Source organism: Vidua chalybeata, chromosome 11 (genome assembly GCF_026979565.1).
Source record: "Vidua chalybeata isolate OUT-0048 chromosome 11, bVidCha1 merged haplotype, whole genome shotgun sequence".
Taxonomy (NCBI): domain Eukaryota; kingdom Metazoa; phylum Chordata; class Aves; order Passeriformes; family Viduidae; genus Vidua; species Vidua chalybeata.
This window is the reverse complement of record NC_071540.1, coordinates 14,081,343-14,099,832: the sequence shown is the minus strand read 5'-3', so window position 1 is coordinate 14,099,832 and position 18,490 is coordinate 14,081,343. Positions and strand designations below refer to the sequence as shown.

Below are 18,490 nucleotides of genomic sequence, written 5' to 3'. Positions count from 1 at the left end.
TGCCCACAAGCTTGGGATGATCAGTGGTCTGATGTAGACCAGACCAACTGGGCTGGTGGTCACATCCCCAAAGTGTCCCCAGCACCCTCCCTACCTCTCCAATTACCTTGCCAACACATTTCATTTACCTTCAGGACAGCCTGGATGTGTGGCCACAGATGCCAGGAGAAGATGAGGTGAGAGAAGACCAGGTGGCTTCTTCAGGGATCCTTGCCTTCCAAGAGGTGATGAGGAACAGCTGTATCTGACTGCAGGGAAGATCACAACTCTTGGATCCGGGGTACTCATAAAATCAAAGCCCCCACCACGCTGGCTTCCACTCTGGCTGTTCTGCAGAAATCCCCAGGAGTAGAAACCTCATCATGCAACCCTCAGGGATTCCTATAGTTTTGTTTGCTTCTCCAGGGAAAAGCAAGGAAGTCTGAGCCGCGAAGGAAGGTGTGGATCACCCCGCCCAGCTCCTGCTGACCCTAGAGATCCCTCTGCTCTTGCCTGTCCTCAGCCAGTCCACGCTGCAGCCTGTTCCCTTGCACAGGCGGGCCGTGGGGAAAGCCTTCTGGGGAAAGGCACCCGCAGCCCGACGGGTGGCACAGCCGCCGGGGCCGGTCCCCAGCCCTGCGGGGAGCCCGGGGCCGCTCACTGCCGGCAGCCGGCGGGGACAGCCGGGGGAGCCGAGGGGCTGGCTCCACACGAGCCGGAGGGGTGCAGCGCGGAGCACAAAGGCTCTCCCATCCTGGCCGCTCTGCCCTGGAACGCAGCATGGGAACCACTGCCCAGCGCGAATCTGTTCCTCATTATCCGCCCCGGCTGCCGACTGATCCCAGTTCCGTCACCACTCGCGGCACAGCCCCGGCCCGCTCGCATCCCGTCAGCCGAGCAACTTCTGCACACCTGGGGCAGACCAGCGTCAGGGCTGGCATCCCCCTCCGGAGGTAATGCCAGAAGGAAAACGAATTATTCCCTTCGCCAACAGGCAGAGGAGGCTTCCAGTGAAAGCAGGGAGCAGGGATGGCTGCTTCAGGTGCAAAGAGCGGGAAGGAAAATGCAGAATTCAGGGGAGGTGTTCAGTCTGATCACAGGTCTGATCAGTCTGGACAGATGGATATGAAGAGGCAGGAGCAAGGAACAGACTGATGTGTCTCCAAAATATTTGTACCAGATACAACCAAACTGAACACCTCTCCTGAATTCTTCTGCATTTGCCTTCCTGCTGCTCTCCATGAAAACATGAGCATGGCCAAAGCCTCTGCCATGCTTTGTGTGAGTGAGAGGTGAGGAACTGGCTCCTAGTCACTCACTTCCCCCTGCTTCTGCCTGTATAGAGCAGTGTGAAAACCTCCCAAGAGGGTGTTAGAAGTGCTCCAGAAACAGAGCAGGATCAGCAACTACACATGTGAGTCAACAGCACCCTTGCTGCAGTGGAGAATTTGAAGCTGGCAGGTTTAAGAAAATTATTATTTCTTGGACTTGGTACCTGTGAGACACAACTGGGTGCTAGTTCCAATCGGGGGCGTCCCGAAAGAACATGTGTGTGTATATATATATATATATATATATATATATATATATACACACATGTATGTATGTCAGAGAGAACCAGCTTTAAGAAGATAAGGCAGAGGGGAGCTACCAACAAGGTGGCACAAAGAAACCACAGCCCAACTATACCCAGAGAAGCACTTGGAAGAACAAGAGGTAACAGGGACAACCTGCCCCAGGGGAAATATTTACTGAGCGTAAGGAGAAATTCATTCTGTGCAAGACTGCTGTAGCTGCGGTGTGGTTCTGGCACAGGGACACCTCCATCCTCAGGGACATTCCAAATCCAGTGGGACAGGGCTCTGAGCTACCTGGTCTAGCTTTGCTACCAGCCCTGCATGGAGCTGGGAGTGGACCATGGGCTTCCCAAGCCCCTTCCAGTCTGAAATTTACTGATGCTCCAATGTGCATTGTGCAAAAGCGATGTGGCGATTTTAAGACTCACTTGTAAGATGGCCAACACCAATCCATTGCCCACAGCTCTTCCACACAGCTGATGTCAGATCTGCCTTACATCCCCTGCTGACTTCACAAGTTTTGCTGCCACAGAGGAACTGGAGGAGCTGAGTATTGGAGAAAGCAAATGCCTGTGGAAAAAATGTGTGGGTTTAATGGCAGGCTTTAAACAGAAGCCTGGGTGCAAAATGATAGGTCTGTGATAGTCTGCCCTGGGATGGGGTTGCTTACAGTCACAGTTGGAGGGATGTATGTTCTGGCTTAGAGTCTGACAAACAGCTCCTGTGGCTGTGTCTTACTCCGTCCTGGAGAAGCAGAAGTTTGGGCACATGCATTCGTGGTTTGGCCCACTCCTCGTGTTTTTCCACTGAAGCACTTTAGTATTTTCAGTATTTTCAGGCTGAAAGAGAGGACTCTGCTATGCTGGAAGGATCAGAGCAGTCCTGTGCAGGCAGGACACTCCAATGTGAAATACAGAGAGTGAAATACAAGACTAAAAACCAGCCAGGAGCCACCATCCCTGCTCACAAGGGTGGTGTTGAAGGGGCTCCAAGCTGCTGGCTGGTGGCATGGAGAGCCTGCACACATTAGCTGCTAGGCTCAGATGTCTGGACAAGAGAGCAGCAACCAGTCCCAGCATTTCCTGAAGCTGAGATGTCTGCTTTCCCTCCTCTGAGGACCTGAAGGATGCAGACCCACCTCTTCCAGGAAACCACCTGGCCCACACAGCCTGGTGCACTGCCAAGGTGATTGTGGTTGCAGGCGATGCTGGCACGGAGGTCCAGCATGCAGAGCACAGCTCAGCCAGCAGCGTTGTTGGTGGGATGCAAGGCAGATGGGGAATGTCACAAGGACCAAGAGCTTCCACAGGGGCCAGTGCAAAGCTAACAGGGCTAGAAGCTATATTTGACCCTGCCAAAAAGAACCAGGGGTTGATGGTGGATGCCAGGTTCAATACAAACCAAACATCTGCCTTGTGAATCAAGTAAACCCCATTTACTTTCCTTTAGGAAAAGCGGAGACCAGGAGATCAAGGGGAAGAGCAAAACCATTACACACTGATGCAAGGAAGCTCCTGTGACCCAGAATACCCTGAAACAGACCCCTTTAAAACATATTTTTGGCAAGGAGAGAGGACATGGGAAGACATGGGCTCCCAGCACGCTGGTGGCTGTGCAGCCACAGCTCTGGGCAGAAGGGCCTGGTCTCTTGCTGGCTGCTCCCTCTGCACAGCCTAACAACGGCTGCAGGCAAGCATCTCCTCGGAAAGAATTTCACATTTTCCACAAACTTTATGGAAACCAGGAAATCCAGTTAGGCACATCAAGAGAGGGGGGTTGGGGCCTCGGGTGGAGAAGAACGGAGCGTCACAGGGACATGGTGCCTGCAAAGGAGAACCGAACCAGGATGGGCAGAGGTTCCCAGACAACCGACAGACCAGACCACAACGTCTGCTCCAACTCCAATTTATTGAACATTACAAAATACTCTGCATATATTTTCACATTATAACAATATCCTTGCAAATAATATATTATGTCTTGAGTCATTTGTGGTGCCCATGGCTACAGAAAACACTGACCCAACTAGAGATTTAGTATGGCCCAATATCAGAAATCAAAACTAGAGTAAATCATACCAGAAATGCAAAACTATATAAAAACCTTTTAAAAACCTCATGCTTATCTGGTGGAACAGGTACAGAGCTGAAGGGTCTCTGCTGAGCCCTGCTGACAGGGCTGAGGGTCCCATCAGCTCACCTGCTCCACACTGGACTCATCCACCCAGTGCATCCAAGTGTCCCCTTGGCACCTGCTGTCTCAGCACACCCATATAGCTGGAAAAGGCAGGCTTTTATCTGCTTTGTAGCATTATCAGTCCAAGTCCCCATTTTTCCTGAAGAGGAGTGACCTCCAACCCCCTTGCTCTGCCGGTGCCCAGCCATTGTGCTCTTTTATGTGCTGAGCAGTTCTTGGGGTGCAGTACTTGGCCCTTGGGGTCCACCAGAAATAATTCATCGTGTGGGCCACTAGCTCCCATCATTCTCTGAGGAGGGAACAGGGGTGGCTGGGATGCAGGTGTTGGGGACAGACCTTTGACACTGGTCATACCCATCACCCTTGTTCCTGATGTACATTCATACCTGCTGCTTGTGCCACTCCTTGCACCATGGCCAGTCCTCCCAGCTGATGCACCTCAGGCAATTGGGAGACTCAGATGTGGGCAGAATGAACACCAAGGATGCTGTGCAGGGCAGCTGCCTCCCAGTAAAGCCAGAATGCTGAACACAGCAGCTGTTGGGAACGCATCCAGGCGCCAGGTACGAGGCTAGCACAGCAGGTTGGCTGTTAGAGGAGTCCCTGTGCGTACAGGTTCACTAGCCCAGCTCCTGGTGGAGCCAAACCCCAGGAGCGCTGCTCCCAGTCCTGAGAAAGCCATGGCCTTGCCTCTGTGGTCCCTCCATAACCCCAGGAACACAGGGCTGTCGTGGCAAGGAGCCCATCTCTGAGCTCCTGGGTGAGCTCCATGCATGCTGTGAGGAACCAGCAGTGGCCACCTTGAAGTCAATGGCTCAGTCACTGGCCGTGGGTGGGCTCTTGCTCACCAGCGTTGCTCTCACCGCTTTTCCCACAGGTCTCCTACTCACAGCCAGGCTGGAGACCAGCTCATACTCTTACACCTGTGAGCAAGCCACAGCCCATCTTCCAGCAGCCACCACCTCTGGGCAGCACAGCCATGACAGGATCAAGTCTGTTCGGGATCCCAGCCCTGGGAGAAATATCTCTAACCTCCCAGCTGCAGAGATGTGTAGGGACCAGAGAGGAAGAATGAGGTTTGGGATCTGTGCCTCCCTGGGTGGACAGGGGCTGGTACCTGCTGTCACAGCACAAAGACAAATTATTGACCAGGTTTGCATCAGTAGGTGCATGAGCAAAGCGCACCCTGGAGAACAGCTCCAGGAGTACTGGGTTCTCCTGCCACTCCTGGAGTTTATGGAGACACACACAAGCTTTGCAGTGCAAGACAGAGCAGTCACCAGGTCATAACCTGTCTGCAGCACTCAGCCCCTTCCCAATCCACAGAGTGCCTCAGAGGTGGCTTGCTCTGTTGAACATTAGCCACCTGGGCTCTGCAGAGGGTGGCATCCTGCCCTGCTCCTCTGTGGCCATCAAAGGCTGCAGCTCCTGCTGCTCAGGACCGTCTGGGCTGCTGTCACTCTGCGACCGGCCGCTCTTGGAGACATGGCTGGGGAACTGGAAGCAGGAGCTCTGCTCTGGCATCACCTGGCTTGCAGACTGGGGTTGCTCCTCCAGCACAGGGCAGGCAAATCTCCTGTGCTGAGGTCCGCTCTCGATGCCTGGGGGGGAAGCGATGCTCTCCAGGGAGGAGATGCTTTGGTTCCACGCTTTCTGCATATCCACTGGCACAATTTTGGTGGTCTCCGAGGAGACATAAACAGCCAGATCAGCCTGGTCTCCTTTCCATGGCAGCTCCTTCTCTGCTAAGGTTGGTGATGGAGGGATGATGCAGGGGCTGGGGCAGACATCCAGGCTGCCTGGAGATGCAGATGGAGGGACAGTGAGAGGGAGCTTGCACAGCTCTCAGTCTCTCCTTGGACCCTGCAAACATTGCAGAACCAACCACTACCAAATGGCCATAGAACCCTAGAATATCCTGAGTTGGAAAGGACCCACAAGGATTATGGAGTCCGACTCCTTGCCCTGTGCAGGATAACCCCAAGAATCACACCATGTGCTGGCCCAGGGATGCAGGACACAGGGAGGCTCTGCCATGCCTCCAGAGGACAGTGATTCTCCCATTCATGCTCTGTGGACCTTGCTTTTGCCCAGGCCATGGCAGCTTTGCTTCACAGGCAGAGGAAAGATAAGCTACCCACTGGCAGCTGCCCCGGCACGGAGCACTGGTGCCTACCAGGAGTTGTCTTTCCCTGCAGGACCTCATCTGTGGCTCGAGCAACGAACACAATCCCCTCATCGTCCTCTTTCTCCGTCTCTGAGCTGTCGCTCTCCTCCTCCTCTGAGCTGACCATCACCAGGACAGGAGCTGCAGGCAGATGGAGGGCCTTGGTTTGGTGCTAACACAACCCTGGGTGCTGTCATCCCACCAAGCTGGCAGTGGACAAGCACAGCAGGTGATCCCATTCCACACCACCAGGTCCCCTTGCCAGGACCTGCCATCCTCACCTGCCACTGCCCTTACCTGCATCCTGCCAGGGGACATTTCTGTGACTCTTCCCGTTGGGTGTCTCTTTGGTCAGAGAGATGTTCTTCTGTGAAAGAAGAGGAACTGTTTGGGACCTGTCCTGTGCAAAGCCCAAAACCAAAGAGGTGGTCCTGCAAGCCAGCCAACATTGGGCATGCAGATTCCCACCCTGGCTACATGGCATATTGTTTCTAGTCCTTAGGCTTTGCATCTTCATGCCCCACAAGGAACTGCTCAGCTGCAATGGCTTCAAAAGCCTCCAAACAAAGTAAGATACCTAAGGCTCAATTTGAGGTGCAGTGCCACACTTCTGGGCTTGGATCTGCACCAACACTGAGGCTGTTTTATGTTGAATGCTCCTGCAAAACAAACTGGGGGCTCCTCCAGGGCTTTGCTCAGTGAGGAGCCACCCCACAGCACTGATGGTATGCCGGGGACACACGGACACACAACACCTGCATGTTCACATGCAGCATCAACAGGACTGAGAAGAGATGAGCCGCTTTTCCCTCTGGCTCTGGAGCTGCTGATGCCCTGCAACACCTCACCTACACCCCAAAAGGACCTCTCTTACTGCATCCTGGGGTGGCCAAATCTCAGAGCTAGGAAAAGAACAGGAGCTTGGGGAGGACTTGCCTTTTTCCTGCCTTTTTCCTTCAGCCTGGCCTTGCTCTTGGAGGAGCATACATTGTGCTTTGTGGACTTGAAGGTCTCCAGACGCCTCTTCATGTTCTGCCGGAAGATTTCTTTATCTTGGCGCTCTTGTTTATCTGGAGAGATGAAGTGACGGCTGTAGCTGGCCTTGTACTGGCCGAGGGAGAGGCAAAGAGACACAGGGTGAGCAGCTGGCCCCACGGAGCATCGTCCATCCCTGCTCCTCTTGCAGGTGCTGCTCCCCTCGGGGTCAGCCGCACGCCGTGAGTGCTCACCCGCCGGCGAGGCTTGTAGAGGCTCCCTCGCAGCACGTGGTGCATGGCAGCGTCCTCCTTGTCCCGGCGGCTCCGCACTGTGTCGATCACCTGCAGGTCCAGGCACGCACCGCTCCCGCTCTCCCTCCTGCGGGGAGATGGAGATGGACGGGCTGGGCTCCATGCCAGCCCCCTGCCAGCCCTGGTGCAACCCACCCCCAGGGAAGAGGGTGGCTGCGAGGTCCAAGGAGGTCTGCCCAGGAGCTCAGAGGGATGGTTGTACTCACAGGAGGTTTGTGACTGATGACTCTGACATGGATGTGCGGCTGGGCATGGAGGGCAGCGCCAGCTTGGCAGCCGAGTGCACGTGGCCACCCTGAGAGTTGGGAGGACAAGGCTGGCATCAGGACAGCAAGGACTCAGCTGGGACGGGCAGGTCCCCACTGCCTGGCCAGAGGGTGCACATGAGGGGAACCTCTCCTGCCAGCGCCATCCTGCCGCCTGGACACCACTGCTGCCTGTACCTGATCAACAAAGCTGATAGCATCACGGATGTTCAGCTTGTAGTAAACATCCCAGATCTCATCCCGCAGCCTGTAGGCAGATTTCCGCATCAGGAGCTGGCTCAGGTATTTCTTGTCAAACTGCTCCCACCTGCCATGAGATGAAGACACAGGCAGTTTAGCTCCCATGGGGTACCACGGCCAGGGATATCTACCCACACAAGGCTGAGTGTCCCAAGTACGGCAAAGGGAGGCTGGGCACGCAGGACCCGGCTGTGCACAGGGTCACACTGCCAGGGAGAGCAGGAGGGGAGGGGACATGGTGACCCTTCAGCCTGCCCAAGGGGAAGCCAGACACTATCGGGTCTGTGAGAGGCAGTGGGAGTAGGACTGGGGCCACCCTGCTGGAGCACTTCCCCTGCAGGAAACAGGCTTTTTGCATCCTTTTCCTGTCCCTGAGCTGCAGATAAACACTGCCCAGGCAGGAACAGGGCTGTTCCCTCCTCAGTGCCCAGCGCAGTTCCATCCATGAGGAGGCAGAGGGCCGCTGCCACCAACATAGACACCCCAAGTTCTGACCTTGGCAAGCAATGTCAGCCCCACAGCATCCCCAACCTGACCTCTCTCTGGGATGCTTTTGTGATCTTGGTCTGCTGCACAACAGCAGCCAGGTGGTACCTATCCAGACTGATGGACAGACATACAGCCTTCCTGGTCCTGCTGCTCTGTCCACAGCAGGGGTGTCCTCCTGTGAGAACCCCAAGATGTCCCTGTGGCTGGCATGCATCTCCCTAACATTCACTAACAGTCAGCAGAGAATCCTATCTAAGACACTCACTTGTCCCGCCAGTAGTGATAGCCATGGTGCCCCACGATGTCCTCCACCGCTGCCAAGATGTGGTCAAAGGCCTTGAGTGAGGGGAAGAGGGTGAGTGGTGGCAAGGCTGTGGGTGCCCCTGGGATGCCAATGTCATACATGGTCCTTGCCCAGCCCCACATGTGAGGGGAGCCGGGGAGCCTCTGGCACTATCACTTACGTGCTCATGCAGCTCCTCATTCAGCGTGGGTTTGTGGTGGTCACTACGCTTCACCTTCAGCCATGTCACCAGGGGTTTGATGGTGAGGCCCTAGAATGGCAGGAGAAGGCAAGGGAAAGACTGGGAGGGCAAGAGGGTGCATGGCTGGGGCATGGGGAGCAGAAGCAGCACGAAGTGACCGGGGACAGTGGCTGTGCCAGCCACACATGCCCCTGTCAACCCGACCCCTGTGCCATGGTGTGCACCCCCAATCATCCTTCCCCTAGACTCATATTCATCCTCCCCATGGCTTCCCTTCCTAGGGTGCTGAGTGCCAGAGCTGGGGCCCATCAGCAGCTTTGTAAAGAGAACAGCCTTGGACAGGCATGCACTCTTGGAGTTCCTGGAGCCAGTCCAACCAGAACAAAATGCCAGTAGGAAAAGAAGGTGGGCCATGGCCCTACCATTGCAACAGTCCCCATAGCGGTCCTGCACACCTGCTGATGGATGGGGTGCCAGAAAGCACCGAGGACCAAAGGTCACTTGAAAAAAGATACTTTCCCAAAGCACATGTCCCCAGGCCAGTTCTGGGGCAAGAAAGCAGCACTGGAGGAGGGCACAGTGCCCATCCTCACCTGCACAATGACAGTGAAGAACACCACCACGATGGTCGTTGCCACAAAGTAGTCCTTGGCTTTCACCTTTTCCCTGTCCAGCAGGATGACCAGGGCGAAGGCCACGGCCCCACGGAGGCCACCATATGACATGACCACCTGGTCGATCCTGTCCAGGGGGATGAGGCGGAAGCGGTTGAGCACGTATGTTTGGAGAACAACACCTGGGGAAGAAGGAGGAGGAGAGCCTAGAATGCTGGGAGAATCCTGCCTGCTCCAGCAGCACAGCACAAAATCCCAGCCAGGATCCATGGCTGGCCTTGTGCCCCAACTTTCCTGGGCAATATCCCTTTTTGGCATGAAAAGGGCTGTGTGCTACCAGCCATATGCACAGCAGGACAGACTGACCCACGGCTCTGAAGAGCAGGATAAAGATGAGGGTGCCCAGCACCAGTGCTGTGTCCCATGTCCACTTGGAGGTGTCCACAGCTGAGATGCCCAGAAACATGAAGATGATGGTCTCTGAGCTGCTGGCCAGTGTCTTCATGGTGTACTTGACCGTGGTGCGGGATTTCTGGGAGATGTTGGCTTCCACATACTTCTTGCAGCAGATCCCACAGAAGGTGACTCTGCAGAGGGGCAGGAGGAGATGGCATGGCCCTATGGCAGGATGAGGAGTGGGTCTACTCACTGCCTCTTGCTGCTCAGCACTGCAACCCCAATTTCCTGGGTTCCTCTGGGGGACACCCCAGTACTCACGCCAGGATGGCGGAGAGTGAGACCATCTCGGCAGCAAGGTACGCGACATAGGCCAGGAGGAAGACGAAGAGCGGCTCGATGATGCGCACACGCTTGGTGAACCGTGTGATCAGGGCCAGCAGGAAGGCGAAGAGCAGCCCCACGGCTGTGCCCCCCAGGCTCACCAGGAAGAAGGAGGCTGGTGGGAGGAGAAGTCTCATGTGAGCCATAAGGAAGTGGGCCCAGCTCCTGTGCCCCACAGCCATGCCATGCTGCGCTGGCCAAGCGCCATGTTCCCACCCAAGTCCCCTCCAAAGCATCCCATAGAGCACAAAGCTTTGGATGATCCCAAAGCATCCCCTAGAGCACCCCTGCTCTGGGGACAGGCTGATAGAGTTGGGGTGTTCAGCCTGGAGAGGACCCTGGGGAGACCTCAGAAGCCCTTCCAGTACCTGAAGAGTACTCCAAAAGAGCTGGAGAGGGACTTTTGACATGGACATGGAATAACAGGACAAGAGGGAATGGTTTCAAACTGACAGAGGGCAGGATTAGATTGGGTATTAGGAAGAAATTCTTCCCTGTGAGGGTGGTGAAGCCCTGGCACAGACTGGCTGTCCCATCCCTGGAAGTGTTCAAGGCCAGGTTGCGGGGCAGGGGGGGGCTCTGAGCAACCCAGTCTAGTAGAAAGTGTCCCTGCTCATGGCAGGGGGGTTGGAACAAGATGGTCTTTAAGGTCCCTTCCAGCCCAAACAATTCTGCAGTTCTATGCTGATGGCCAGCATGTGACACATGGAGATGACAGAGCTGTGGTGCTCAGTGCCCACCCCACAGGACAACAGCTCCTGTGCTTGCCCCCCTCCACTTCCACAACAGAGGAGGAGGTGGAGGGGCTGGTGTGGCAATTACTCACCTACCCCCTTCACGTAGTCTGTGGCGTGGATGTGCGCTGGGCCCAGCTCCACAAAAGAGTTGAAGACCTTGTACAGCACCTGCAGGGAAGGCAAATCACTTGAGAAACACAGGGCATTGCCCTGCCTTGAGAGGGGCGGGGAGGGTCCTGTGGAAGAGGCATTTTCCACCCCAAACTTGTCAGGTAACAGTTCCCAGGGCCAGGAGAGAGGAAAGGCCAAGAGAGTATGGCATAGGTCTGCCCCCAGCTCAGGGATGTCACCTGCATCCTCTGCCCAACCTGGGGAATTCCAGCACCTTGGACCGTGTTGGGCTCAACATTAGAGTCCCCCAAGCTGCAACTCACCACGGTGACAGCATCATTCAGGAGAGACTCGCCAAACACAATGATGAAGAGGGTCTCATTAACATGGACCTCTTCAAAGACAGCCAGGACTGCCACAGGGTCCACAGCTGAAATCAGGCTGCCAAAGAGCAGGAAATCCATCAGCCCAGCTTCAACACCTGGATCTGTTAGGACAGAAGGATCAAGATGAGGCAAACCAGCCACCCCAGAGCCCCTCTCACCAGATGGAAACAACCCTGTCCCTCATCTGATCCCAGTGACTTGGCTGCAGCATCTCAACTGGGAGTGCAGTGGGATGAGCCCAAAAGTGTTCCCAGACCTCCAGGATGCCCCTGGAAAAGTGGGACTTGGTGCCTTCTTGCTGCAACATGAGATGAGCATAAGGCATGTCCCTGTTGGCACCCAGGTGCATCACTGCTCCTCCAGCAGGTACCACCAAAGGTGGCTCAGCAGCCCCACCTCGGGTCCATGCATCAAGTGGCTCCTCAGGGCTCAGGAGAGCTCAAAACACAGCCCAGGCCAGCCAGGGCCAGTGGCTCCAGCCAAGGACAGGGAACATGGCAGTGAGCCAGCAACGCTAGCCAAGGTCAGCAGACAAAAATAGCAAGACACGAGTCAGCCCAGTGCCAAGCAGGACCCGTCTGTCCTGCACGCTTGACTATCCTGCCAGAGCACCATTCCCAGGATGTCAGGACCCTGCTCGTGCTGCAATTCCTAGGAATCCACAGCAGGGAGAGGCAGTGGGCTATGAAATTGGCACTGCTTTGCACCTCCAACCTATTTTTTGGGGATGTGGTCCAAGCTGGGCAGCCCTGCACACCCACCCATGAGCCCGGCCCGGTGCAGTCCCCAGAGCGCGGTGCCGGTGGCGAAGGAGTTCCAGAGCGTGCCCACCACTGCGTAGGTGAGGATGGCACCGATGTTGTCGAAGAACAGCCGGCTGGGCATGAAGTACCCCGAGTCCAGGACGATGGGGGGCAGAAGGAAGAGGAAGAACATGTTGGGCTCCAGCTGGTACTCGGCTTTCTTTGCCACAGCCAACACGATGCCCCCCAGGCCCAGCCCCAGCAGGATGAGAAGGCAGCTCTCCGGGACGACAGATGTCACCTTCCTTGACAGGTGGAAAACTAGAAGAAAAAGAAGAATGAGAGCATCAGCCAAACAGGCACATGGACAGAGCATCCCAAATCCACAGCCTTCACAGAAGGGTTGGGTGATGCATGACGGATGGGAGGAGAACAAGGGAGCACCTATGGAAAGACTGCTTCATGGCCACATGTGCACAAAAAACCTTCCAGCTACCTCCCAGGTCAGGACTTCAGGTCCCTGACTCTTTAGGATTTCCCTCCCTCTCAGCCACTGTCTAATAAGCCAGTCAGCCAGGCATTTTACTTTTTTTGGCTTCTGGTATCTGCACTTAAAGGTTTAAAGCAGGCAGAGTGCACGTTCACAGTGTCACGAGCACTGCTGGCTGCTGTTCAAGTGAAGAAATCCTGGTACACCGGGACACGTTACCCCACTCGGAGATGAGGATGCTCAGCCCTGGTGACAGGGTGACCTTGTTTGCATCTTGAGCAAGCAGCCAGAGCAGCATGCAAACCACTGCAGCACAAGCCATGCCCAAGCACAGCCTCCCTCAGCACCAGCTAACCTACCTGCATGCAACAACACAGGCACTTGGGAGCTGCGATTTAGAGATGCTTGGAATAATCAGTTTATTCCATGCAAGGTTTGGGCCAAATCATAAGCTGCCGTGGAACAGGATGTATTTTCTAAAGCAAACAGAGGATGCCCTGGTATTCATCCATCAGTAATGTGGCAGCGAGCCTGTGCTCAGGCACAAGCCAGCAGGGTGCCACGCCAGCCAGCACAGGAAATTCGTTCCTCCAGGCACCCTTGTCCCCCATGTCAGGGTGTCCTGTGTAATCCCAAATCAGTCCAGCTTCCAGGCAGGCAACCCCCACCCCTGGGGGTTTCTCCTCACTAGCACAAGGTGCTGTATTTTTGCTGCCCCTCCAAAAGGGCATTGCCTGGGGAAAGGCTATTGAGGGTCACAGTGATTGTCCTCCCATCACTGAGTTCTGCCATCATTTGTGACATCCAGCTCAGTTCTGTTGCATGACTTGACCATCAGATGAAGAAATCTCCGGGGGAGTGAGTTCCTCCAGGTACTTTGAGAGCCACCTCTGTCCTTGTGCACCCAGCAGGTACAGGGGACATTAGGATGGGCTCTGAGCCATCACTTGGCTGCAAGCCCAGCCCTGCTGCCAACCCCAAAACCCAGTCCCTAAAGCCCTTTAGCTGGACTAAAGGTGCCCATTGCTTGTGCCAAGCTACCCCTCCAGAAGGAAAGTTGTGCTATGGTCACGCACCAACCCTGGGTCACTCAGCTGCTTCCCTCCTTTGGAACCCCAATGGACAGACCATAAGGTCTGCCTAGCCCAGGGTGCTGTCTCCAGTGGCATAGACCTGGAGAAGAGCCCAGGAACAGGCAGTACTTCATCAGTAGGTTTGTCTCTATGCCCTTGTCATTCTCCTCTGAACATGTTCTGGTCCTGCTCTATCCTTCTGGGACAGGTCCCAGTGTCCCTGAGATGTGGACAACCAGAGAACTGAGGTTGTGGCCTCCTGGCGTTCTTCCTTTCTCCTTTCCCAGCATCTCTTAGGTGATTTTCTTTCCTTTGCAGCAGCTGAACTCTGAATTACAGGAGATAACTGAATGACAAAGATCTGGTTCACAACAACAGACAAAATCTTTGAGTCCACCCCCCAATGTGCAGGCTAAGGACCACTTTTCCTTTAGTTGAGGACCTCAAGAGGCTGCTGCTTGGCACAGTAAGCTCCATCTATGCCCCAGCACTGGCTCCATGCCATAATACAGCAGGAGCAGAGCTGCAGCCAGCAGGGGCAGAGAGGTGAGCACAGCAGCCCCACCACCAAGCACCTCAATAGCAAAGAGCACCCAGGCCAAGCCTCTGCCATAGCTCTGCCACTGAACACCCTGGGCACAGAGCCTAGGGCACCCCCCTGAGCCCCAGCCACCTCTGCTCACTGCTATGGGCTGCAATACAGCCCTGGGGACTGTGGTGATATGGACACTACAGCCCTCCAAGCAGACCCACAGCCTGAGGAAACGCTGGCTGGGCTTCATCCAGGCCAAATTCCTGCTAAATGACCACACAAGTCACTGCAGAGCCCTGTTCACCCCACACAAGCTGCTTTCACCGGTGGACAAATGGTGCTCACTCAGCGCCTGCAGCAGGCTGTGAAGCCGCTTCCCACCCACGGGAACAAAGCTCTGAAGTTTTCAAGAAGGGAACGAGGCGTCCAGCCCCTTTCTGCATTCTCAGGAACATTGCCAAGATCCCTGCTTTCTGCTTCGGCAACCCATCTGCATTCCTCATGCTGTGGAGCTGTCCTGGCTGGCTGGGGGACCCAGGAGAGCGTGCAGGGATGCTGTGGGGACAGGGGTCATCCATCCTGGAAGTGTTCAAGGCCAGGCTGGGTGGGGCTTTGAGCAACTTGGTCTAATGGAAGCTGTCTCTGCCCATGGAAAAAGAAATCCATGGTAGTTGGAAAAAGATAATCTCTAAAATTCCTTCCAACTCAAACCATTCTATGGTTCTATGATTGTTTTCACCAAGCCAGAAACTTGGTCAAATAAAGGAGAAGCATCAACGGGAAAGATCATGCTTGTCCAAAAATCTGCTGGCTGATGGGGAAAGCTGCCAGCCTCCCCAGGAAATGGCAGCACATGAGCTCCCCTGTGTCACAGAGAGCAGCCAGTGGGGACAGACTGAACGAGCTCTAATTTTATACTAGTCAGGGATTTCAGCACTAAAGGTTCCCACAGCAACAGTAACTTAGCCACATGTGAATTAACTTCAGAGACATAATCATACTCAGGCATCCATAATAAAGGATTTGCCATTGAGAGAACTCAGAGCCAAAACCTGCTCTGCTCCTCCAGAGCTTGGGAAATGGCAGAACACCTAAACCAAGACATGAGCAGCTGGGGACAGAGGTGATGGTGTGAGGAGAGATGGTTGCAATGCTGCTGCATAGAAAAACATCTGTCTGCTGGCAAACTCCTGCCTGTGGGGCAGCTATGTGTAAGGAGAATGTTTGGGGACAATGCTCATCACCTCTGTGCTCCCCATCCTGTGCTCTGACTGTGGATGGAAAAGGCAGCAAAGCCCGGATGATGCCTCGCTGTGCAGGAAGGCAACACCCAAGCCAATTTTTCCCTGCCCCGGGTGTTTGCTGGCTTGGGTCACCCCAGCATCGTGACTGCCTCTGAGAACAGAGCCCACAGTGTCATTTCCCCATCACCCGGGCGTGGGGCCGCTTCCTCCCCTACAGTCACAGGGCTGTGAGCTGCCAGCCCAGGGCCACAACCACAACAGTTCCTCTGCGCCAGCCCACGCCCAGTGTCCATGGCTGCCACAGCTGGCGCTGCCCTCTCCGTTCCCCAAAATCCTCCACCCCTGGTTCATCTCCTCTGTGGACTCCTGTGCACCCTGGGGACTGCAGGTGCCATCTCTGGGGACACCCATGGCAGGCTGCTGCTTGCAGCTGTGCCTCCAGGTCTGGGTGTTGCTATTTGGCTCCAGGCTCTGAGGATTCATTGGACCCACTGGATACAGCAAACCTGGCAGCTCGAAGCTATCAGCCATCAGGGCTGTGTCTCACAGACAGAGAGGAGAGTGGCCATCAGCCTCAGGCCTGGAAGAATGTGGCAGATCTGGGGATTTGGGAATGGTCCCAGCTCAGGTCCCCCTGCACCCACCGGCACAAAATCCAGGGTGGCTGAGGGGAGCACATCAACAGAAGCCTGCACAGGGAGCAACTCCGGGGAGAGGCTGGAGAGAAGAAAATAACAGCCAGGGAAAGGAATTTTCTCTCTGATCTTCTGCAGGTAGGAGGGACGCACTTGGCAGCTGGAGGTGGCACAGCTACAGCAGAGTGCTGTATTTTTAAACTCATGATACCTTTTAATTCATTCCTCGCGAGGCTTTAGGTCTCTCTTGCAAGAAGGCAAGGAAGGAGAGGAACGGAAGATCCACAGTGATGCTGGGACAGGAAGAGGCCAGCTGGTGGTCACAGCTGTAGCTGTCTCCTGTGTAACGAGTGCTGCTGCACATCCCTGGCTGATCAGAGATTCCCCTGCCAAACTCTGAACCCACATTTCTTGATTCAACTCGAAACTCAGAGGGTGTCTGTGCCCACACCATGGGGGCTGTGCCCACAGTGAGGCCCCTGAGGAGAAAACCTGGCTCAAGGTCACAATCCCATCCCCTGGGCCCAGCACAGCAGGCAGGGGCACTGTGGGGGACCAGCTCTCTGGGTATCTCTGCTTGGCACCCACGCACGGGTGTCCCCTCCCCAGCACCCCGGATGCTGGTGGGGAGCCCAGCCCTGCGCAGCTCACACACATCCTCATTGTGCCTACCCACACAGCCTCTCACAGCAGAGCCTCCCCCGGCTGCGTGGTTCTGTGCTGGGGAGCACAAGAGTCCAAGGCCAACCCAATCTGGAGTGACCCACTGGAGGAGACTGCAGGCACCTGCCATCCCCAGGCTGCTGGGGCCACATCCTGCCTGGCACTGGCACCACCGAGCCTTTCCCCGGGGCTGTGGGGGAACAATGGCCTCCAGACCTGCCAACGGCAGGTGCTGTGCCAGCCTTTGGGAACACGGGACATCCTCTGGGGCTTCTCTTCTCATGAACCTTCCATCCTCTGTGCCCACCCATCTATCCATCCATCCATCCATCCCTCGCAGGAACAAACAGCTCGGGCCCCCACTTTTTCCTTCGGATCGTGCCTTAACCCCGTCACCGCACATCATCCCACGGCAGGGCACGGAGGACATGGCGTGGTCCCCGACCTCTGCAATCCAGCTGAGAGTGGTGACCAGCCGGATTTGTCCCCACGACCCGTGTCCCGGCGTGCGGAGACACCCCTCGTCCCGGGTGCCCCCGCGCCCGCCGGGAATGCCGCATCGCCCCTGCCTACCCGGGGGTGGGCACGTCTGCTCCCGGGGGACCGGAGCGGGTGGGGACATGGGGACACTCACCGATCTTGGCCAGGCTGGCTACCAGGATCCAGGCGGCCACCAGGCAGGGCGCCTGCACCTCCCGCCACTGCCACCGCAGCAGCTCGGCTCCCGCCGGGGCGGCGGGGCCGGGGGAGGCCGCCGGGAGCTGCATGGCCCCGCCGCTCCGCTCCGCTCCTCCGCGGTCCCGGTCCCGGCCCCCGCCCGCGTCACGCGCACGTGGGGATGCGCCAGGACGGCCCCCGCGCCCCACGCCACGGGCCCCGCCCGCCGCTCCCCGCCCCGACCGGCACCGGCCCGCCCCGGACCTCGGCACCCCCGGTACTGTCCCAGGCCTTAGCACCTGCCCCGGACCCCAGCACCCCCTACTCACCCCTTACAAACCCCCCCCCTCCCCTTCCTTCCCAGCTCATCTGCACACTCCCGGAGCCCCCTGCCCCACGCTAGTCCCCTGCCTCCCTCTCAGGCCTCTCTGCAACTGTCCCGGTGCCACTCGCATCACCCTAATCCCCCACACCCTCCCCCGTGCTTCTGCTTTGTCTGAGTCTCCCCGCCCTGGCTTAGTCCTCACGCACCCACCAAATTCCTCATCCTCCTCCACACTCAATCCCCCTCCCAGCTGAAACCATCTACCCCTGCCCCAGGTGCTTCCTGAGCCCCAGCCTGGACACACCCATGGGCAGCCCCCAAAATTTCTGTCTCTCCTTGACCTTCTCAGCCCCCCTCAGATACTCCTAAAATCTCCTGTTTGCTGATTAGGCCATCCACCATGCCCTGGCAGGTGCTCCATCTCCCACACCCCATCCCTGAGCTCCCAATCCAGGAGATCCAGCACTCCATGTTCTGGGTGGGCAGCAAGCTATGCCCAAGCAGCCCAGAGAGATGGGATGCTGGCAGAGTACTCCATGGAGAGCCAGCTCTGACCTGTGTCCACATGTCCCTGGAGGACAGGACAGGACACCTTAGCCAGAGCAAGTCCTCTGGCTGGCAGTGCCTATGGCACAGGCACTCTCAGATGCCGAGTGCCAGCTTGAGCCCACAGGCCAGGTAGGAATGGGCCACAGGACACTTCCCTGGGGGCCTCGGTGGCATCACCTTTTCTCATCTCTCTGCCTGGGTACAAATGTGCTACAAATGTTTGCCAGCAGAAGCCAACGGCTGGGGAACGCAGGCTGGAGGCA

At 56.4% G+C, this 18,490-nt stretch overlaps 1 protein-coding gene across 3 annotated transcripts; it reads right to left on the bottom strand.

Moving 5' to 3' along the window:
• Positions 1–3,445: 3,445 nt before the first annotated feature.
• SLC9A5 (solute carrier family 9 member A5) lies at positions 3,446–17,479 on the bottom strand. Of its 3 annotated transcripts, none has more exons than XM_053952987.1 (16): positions 17,331–17,479; positions 12,078–12,380; positions 11,254–11,417; positions 10,909–10,987; positions 10,020–10,197; positions 9,669–9,889; positions 9,282–9,484; positions 8,668–8,757; positions 8,469–8,539; positions 7,652–7,781; positions 7,415–7,503; positions 7,149–7,275; positions 6,856–7,026; positions 6,217–6,286; positions 5,929–6,060; positions 3,446–5,551 (listed from the first exon to the last, which is right to left on the bottom strand). In XM_053952987.1, exons 1-16 carry the CDS (start codon positions 17,461–17,463, stop codon positions 5,085–5,087), a joined length of 2,628 nt encoding a protein of 875 aa, XP_053808962.1. In that variant the 5' UTR covers positions 17,464–17,479; the 3' UTR covers positions 3,446–5,084. The 3 variants fall into 3 exon arrangements, with proteins under 3 accessions (XP_053808962.1, XP_053808964.1, XP_053808963.1); XM_053952988.1 differs by having other exon boundaries at positions 5,371–5,615; XM_053952989.1 differs by lacking the exons at positions 11,254–11,417; positions 12,078–12,380; positions 17,331–17,479 and having other exon boundaries at positions 10,913–10,982.
• Between the last annotated feature and the right edge of the window lie 1,011 nt (positions 17,480–18,490).